The sequence below is a fragment of the Eptatretus burgeri genome, chromosome 16 (genome assembly GCF_056783735.1).
Source record: "Eptatretus burgeri isolate ZD-2024b chromosome 16, Ebu_testis_v1, whole genome shotgun sequence".
In the NCBI taxonomy this organism is placed as follows: domain Eukaryota; kingdom Metazoa; phylum Chordata; class Myxini; order Myxiniformes; family Myxinidae; genus Eptatretus; species Eptatretus burgeri.
The window spans coordinates 66,288,584-66,295,869 of NC_140976.1; the positions used below are offsets into that span (position 1 = coordinate 66,288,584).

At 43.1% G+C, this 7,286-nt stretch overlaps 1 protein-coding gene across 1 annotated transcript in view; it reads right to left on the bottom strand.

Moving 5' to 3' along the window:
• Positions 1-7,286, bottom strand: part of LOC147011247 (dynein axonemal heavy chain 10-like) — a 147,580-nt gene that overhangs the window by 57,529 nt on the left and 82,765 nt on the right. The window contains exon 29 of the mRNA XM_085859696.1: positions 2,531-2,676. Coding sequence (XP_085715822.1) covers positions 2,531-2,676 — 146 coding nt within the window. The remainder of the gene's footprint in view (positions 1-2,530; positions 2,677-7,286) is intronic.

A 7,286-nucleotide genomic window follows, 5' to 3' on the forward strand; every position in this document is an offset into this window, starting at 1 on the left:
GCTTTGAACCTATGTGTAACGTATCTCAAACGCACATTGGCGTATGTTGACGAATTTGATTGACGTCTTCCAGACGACCACAGAACTTACTGAATGTGTTTCTAACTTACAGCTACCGTATAATGGCGTATTGGCAGCGTTTAGGGGAATTGGTATATACAAATGGGCTTCACAAGAGGAACCCGTCAGTGTTCCAGACTCCATGTTGAGTAGATGTCAATGTCAGTAGCAGTGGTAGTAGTAGTAGTTCGAGAGAATTTAGTGATGTCGATGTTATTAGTAGTAGTAGTAGTTCGAGAGAATTTAGTGATGTCGATGTTAGTAGTAGTAGTAGTATCAGTAGTAGTAGTTCGAGAGAATTTAGTGATGTCGATGTTGGTAGTAGTAGTTCGAGAGAATTTAGTGATGTCGATGTTATTAGTGGTAGTAGTAGTTGGAGAGAATTTACTGATGTCGATGTTGGTAGTAGTAGTAGTAGTACTTTCAAGTAATGTGTTGCAAAGTGTAAACAACGTTTGTGTTAACGTTCGTGCTTACAAAACGTTACTCATAGGTTAGAAATAAATTTCAGGTACGCTAAACATTACCTCGACGCATTTCGACTTATGAGTAACTTACAAGTAACGTGTGTCGACGTGTGTCAACGATCGCATAACGTGCCTACAACTTATGGCCAGCGTTGCGGAACGTGTGAGTCATACGCCGGCATACGTCGTAAAATTTCAAGCATGAAAAAATTCGAGGAAAACCCAAAAGTTCAACGTTTAAAGCCAGCGTACAAGGACGTATGGCAGTGTTTTTCAGCGTGCTCTCAATGTTATCAAAACTTACCCATAATGTATTCGACGTGTACCAGCGTTTTAGACAAATTTTCCAAAAATCGGCATAAGCTGGCTAAAACGTCAAGGTGTGACTGGGCCTTAACTTTTTGAAAATGAAGTAATTCATCGAAAAATTAAATAATTAATCATTTAATTGATTAATCAATTAACCAAATTAACAATTTATAGCCAAATAACGTGGTCAAAGTTGCGTCCAAATATCAGCTTCCAAGCTCAAAAGGTGCCTGAGATATTGCTCAGATGAGAAAGAAAATATAAAAAATAATTAATAAATCGATAATAATTAAGTATTTAATCAATTAATTGATTGATCAAAAAATAAAAAAATAAGTTTTTGTCAAAGCACTTGTTCACGACTGCCCAAATTTCAGCTGTCTAGCTCAAAAGATGGCTGAGATATCGCCCGGTAAAACAAACAAACAAACAAACAAACAAGGACGTCAATGCAAACAGAGCACGAGACTTGTAAAATACATAAAACAAATTTGAACTTAACAATAATTGGTGGTTGAATTCAATGACCAAATATGCAAATCTTCTTCAAATTGCAAGTCAATCGGATGAAAAATGAGGATTTTAAAAATCCAACCAATGTTGACCTTTTGGTCTCAGTTGATGTCAAAAATAATTTGTGGTTGAATCCAGTAAGCTGAAATGAAAATCCTGTTCAAGTTTTTCGTCAATCGGATGAAAATTGAGGATTTTAGAAATTTGACAAATTTGTTGACCTTTTGAACTCAAAAACAATCGGCTTCTTGCTTATGACAAACTCTACCATGTGGTGAAGTGTTGTGAAGATTGGTTTAAAATTGTGACCTGGAGGCGATTGACAAACAAACAGACAAACAAAAAAAAGACATGCAGAGCATGACACTTGCAAAATCCACCTACCTCTCCAAAGGTTGCCATGGATACATCAAATTGTCCATTTCATGAAGATTAAAATTGACAATCTTAATCAAAGCTCAGGTCAATCAGATGAAAATTGATTATTTTTCAGATTGAAATTGATGATTTTAGAAGTATGACCTTGAGTTGACCTTTTGACCTCAGAAATCGTTTGTTTCCCAATTCAGTGACACAATATGCAAATCTTGTTAAAATTTCAAGTCAATCGGATGAAAAATGACGATTTTAGAAATTTGACCTCAAGATGAATTTTGACCTCAAAATCAATCGGCTTCTCAGTTGAGATTACCTCCACAACTTGGTAAAATTTAATGACGATCAGTTTAGAATTGTGACCTGCATGCAATAAAAAGATAGACAGACAGACAGAATAACAAAATCGACTGACCAATGTACTTCAAAAATCTTCGGTTTTGCAAGTAACAAACAGACAGACAAACAAACGGAGTGAAGACTGCCCTTTCGACACGTGTCATCCCCAGGTGCTTTCAGTGCCCAGCGATGACGTCACCTAGTGCTTGGAGATGGAATAGGGAGGGATGATGTACAATCGGTTGAGGAGAAGTAGAAGGAGGGTGCATCGATCATACTGAATGTCGGGGAGGGAGGGGGGGTGGTGGAGGGGGTGGTTGGTCAAGAATTCCACCATTTGGGATACAGACTGCACTATGTACATTCTCTTCTGAGTTCTGTATCGAAAGGAAATGTTTTGGGATCAACATGTTTGGTTCATCGGAATCACACACAGGAATCTTGAACGATCAAAATCCGTTATTGACCGTGCAGTCAGGATCTTGCCCCTGGAGGAAGCTCTGAACCATGGTGGTTTTTGAGGTCCCCGTATCACCGACCAGTAGTGCTGGTTGTCGTTGGGCCATCAAGTGCTGGAGAAGCCAACCCATCCTTGTCGACTCGACCGTTGGGACTACATGAGTGGGAAAAAAAACAACAATGTGAGAGTGACATCATCACCACAGGTTAACAAGACAGGTGTATATTCCAATGATTAAACAAATCACAACATTGTACAAAGAATAATGACATCATAAAAATGCATATTTATTTAGAATCACAACATTGGGACATTTTCATGTGCATCACCTTATTCCATAACATTGTGCATCATACAGCATATAACAAACTATGATTTGTAAAATATTCCAAGGAATACAACATTGCTAAAGAATAAGCAACTGAAGATTGATAAAAGGAATGAGAAACTTTTCTTGCTTTTTCAACAAGAAGGGTTCACTCAGCCCTCACAAGGTTGTATCCATATTTAGTACTCATGATGAAGAGTCCAGGAAGTGAAAGTCGAGTCGTTTATAGAGCATTGATGACAAAACAACAACAGTGTTGTCTTACATTATTGGCATAGTGGAGTTATTATATTTTATATACAATGTCGAGGCTCGTATAAGAGCAAACACACAGAACGTATAGATGAGAGAGGTGGAAGAGGGAAGCACAAAACAGTGGGGGAACAGAGGCATTCGGAAATCTGTGGAAGGTAGCGGGATGGGGCGGGGTACACGGGGTAAACAAGATGGATACAACAGGGACATTGAAGTCCTTACACGACAGGTACTTTCAGGAAGGAAAGCAGGGAATTTGGGGTGGATGAGTGGGGGTAGAAAAGATCATGGTTTTGGATGGGGGAAGATAAGAGGTGGTGGTGAACAGCTGTTTTGAAGACTTGGAGGGAAGAGCGAGATTGAAGAGAGTGTGGGAGTTTGTTCCAAAGGTGGGGAAAAAAAGAGGAATGAAGAGTAGAGGTGAGCAGTGATTCTTGATTTTGGTAGTTTTAGCAGAAGGAGGTTGGAGCGGACCTTGAATGCCCTGCAGAAATATGGGGGCGGGGGGGGTAGACAGATCGCCGACAGAGCAAGGGATGCGAGGCCAGAGAGGAGACAGTAGAAGACAGAAAGATCACAGTCATGCTTGCAGTGAGAGAGTGAGAGACTCAAAGACTCAGTCTCATCGCAGGAGATATCAATGATCATAAATGCCTTGGATTCCACAGCATGAAGCCGAGAAAGGGGTGAGGCAGGAGCACCAGCCCAGATGTGGAGGTACTCCATCAGGCTGTGGACGAAAGCTTTGTTTGTGGTCAGAAGCTCAGGTGGGCAAAGGAAGGACTTTGCACGATGGAGGATTCCCAGTTGGTGACTGCCTTTGGAGGCCAGGTTGGGAATGTGGCTTTCCCAGGAAAGATCATTGCAGATAGTGAGGCCCAAAAGCTTGAATGAAGGGACTTCTTCAAGAATATTGTTAGGAAAGTATATGGGATGGGGGGGGGGAGAGGGTTTCCAGATTGTCCTTTCAGAGAGAGATCATGAGGGTGTGAGATTTGTCAGGATCGAAAGACATGTTCCATGTGTTGGACCAGTTTGTGATTTTATTCAGATCTGCAGAGTCAATATGCTGCTGCATGCCGATCTGAGGGATGACAGATGGTACGGCAGAGGGTGGAGTCATCAGCAAAGAGATAAAGAGGATTTTCCAGAGAGTTGGAGAGATCATTGATGAAAACAAGAAAAAGCACAGGGCCCAGAACACTGCCTTGAAGAACTCCAGCCTGGACAGGAAGAGGAGATGAGAGAATTCCAATAAGGATGAGAGAATTCCATTCCACATTGACTGCGGCAGGAGAGGACTTCTGGGAGCCATGAGAGAAGATTGCCTTGGATACCATAGGAAGAGAGTTTGGTGAGCAGGGCAGGGTGCTAGACCGTGTCAAAAGCCCACGATGTTTCTAGGGATATGGCTCTGATTTCATGTCCGGCATTGAGGACCTCCATATATTGTTGGGAGAGCAGAAGCAACAAATCCAGGGAAGAATGACCGGGTCTGAAACCAAATTGATGATCGGAAATCAGCCATTGGAGAAGAGGAAGGATTTAATGTCGGAAGCGATGATGGATTCCATAATCTTGCTGATGATTGGGAGAAGGCTGATTGGTCTGTAGTTGCAGGGATCTGTTTTTGCACCTTTTTTATGCAGGGCAGTGATGTTTGCCGATTTCCAAGCAGATGGCAGATGACCTTGAGCAAATGAGAGGGTGAAAAGAACAGAGAGAGGGTGAGCAAGAGCAGAGGAGCAGGTTTTTAGGACATGTGGGCTGATGCCGTCTGGACCGGTTGAAGAATTGGAGTCGAGGTTTGAGAGCAAGCTCTTCAACTTGTCAGGAGAAAAGGACACAGAGTCCATGGCCAGCTCGGTGCTACTGGGTAAGGTGGGTACAGAAAGTGATGGGTTTGGGACACAAGATTTAGAAACAAACACAGAATTTAGGCATTCAGCGTTTTCACGTGCAGTGTCAGCTGTACCGCATTTGAGGTACGGGAGTGGATGGAGGGGGAACATACACCAGAAACAGACTTAGCTAGACGCCACCAGGATTTGGAGGAGGGAGAGAGGTTTGATAATTCAGACTTGAGATTAGAAAGATGTTGTTTTCTGGCTCTCCTGAGGGTAGATACACACTTGTTCTGAGTTTTGTGGAAGAAACTGAGATTGCCTTCAGTTGCATTTGCCTTCCATGAGGCGAAGGCAAGTTGTTTCAGGACAAATGCTTCATCACAAGCATGACCGACATGTTGAGGAATGCAAAAAGGGAAGAAGGAAGAGCATCAGCTCAGGATTTCAGAACCTAAGCACCGATCCCTTCTGAACCCATTACCAATTTCAGGCTTTGCAAGTGACGAGCACGATGATGGAGATGATTCCTTGTTGAATGTGAAGACGTTGAAACTCCGTCTGAATGGGTGTCGTACAACCATTTGCGTGAATGGGTAACAAATCTTGAAGTATCATTATGCACCGATTGAAGACAAAGTTAATACTGTACTTTGGATATACTGTAGTTACAAAATCAAGTCAAGGAATGATGAAAGACGAGACCAAAGCCGCAGCTTTTGAATCAAAACAATGGATTTCGACAATATTAAACTCAATGTTGAATCCACATGCATTCAAATATCTCACATTTAGTCAGTAGGATTACATTTACGTGGACCCAAAGGTTACTGTAAATGATTGGATTTTCTTGAGAGCAGATTGGGAAACAGACCACGAGTACCTGTTTTTGTTTGTCTCATTTAACTCGACATTATTTAATATTTCGGCATTATTTAATAAGTTTCAGCATTATTTAATAGCTGACAAACAAATGGACAAGTAGGCAGGAAGATAGAATTTGGTCAGTGTACCGGCACATAATGGACTGCCCTTTTCAAAAGGTTCAGTGGGATCTTTTAAATCCAAACCTGAGTGCTCACGGATAAGACGGATGATTCAACATCTCAAAGGGATGGCACACTTTTTTTTTTTTGTATACCTTGTCGAGGCTCGTATGAGAGCTAACACACAACTCACAGCAAGGGGGCATGAGACAAGAGGGGCGGGAGTGGAAGGGACAAAACAGTGGGGAACAGACACATTAGGTGAACTGTGGAAGGGAGAGGGATGGGGATGGGACGGGGAACATGGCGAAGAGAAGATGGACATTTCAGGGACTTTCAGGAAGGAAAGTAGGAGAATTGAAGGAAGTGTGCTTGGGTGGATTATCGGGGGTAGAAAAGATCGAGGATTTGGATGGGGGAAGATAAGAGGTGGTGGTGAAGAGCTGTTTTGAAAGCCTGGAGGGAAGAATGGGAAAGAATAGAGTGAGGAAGTTAATTCCAAAGGCGGAAAAAAAGAGGAATGAAAGAGTGAAGATGAGCAGTGATTGTGATATTGGTAGTTTTACCAGAAGGGGGTTGTTGGCGGACCTTGAGCGCCCTGTGGAAATATGGTGGGGACAAATCGCAGAGAGAGCAGGGGGGCAAGGCTGGAGAGGAGTCGGTAGAAGACAGAAAGACCACCGACCAACCTGCGGTGATCGAGTGAGAGGCCCAAAGACACAGCTTCATTGCGGGAGATGCCGATGATCTTAAATGCCCTGGTTTCGACAGCGTGAAGCCGAGAAAGGTGGGAGGCAGGAGCACCAGCCCAGAGGGGAGAGCAGTACTCCATCAGGCTACGGCCAAAAGCTTTGTCAGTGGTCAGGAGCTCAAGAGGGCCGAGGAAGGACTTTGCATGACGGAGGATTCCCAGTCGGCGACTGGCTTTTGAGGCGAGGTTGGAAATGTGACTTTCCCAGGAAAGGTCATGGCAGATAGTGAGACCCAGAAGCTTGAAAGAATAGACTTCTTCCAGAGGATTGTTTGATAAAGTGGATGGGGGGGGGGGTTTCTAAACCGTCCTTTCGAAGAGACATAGTGAGAGTGTGAGATTTGTCTGGATTGAAAGACATGTTCCACGTGTTGGACCAGTTTGTGATTTTATCCAGATCTGCAGTGAGTGAAGAAGCTGCTGCTTGCCGGTCTGAGGGATGACAGATGGTACGGCAGAGGGTGGAGTCGTCGGCAAAGAGAAATAGAGGATTTTCCAGAGAGTCGGAGAGATCATTGATGAAAACCAGAAAAAGAACAGGGCCCAGAACGCTACCTTGAGGAACTCCAGCCTGCACAGGAAGAGGGGATGAAAGAACT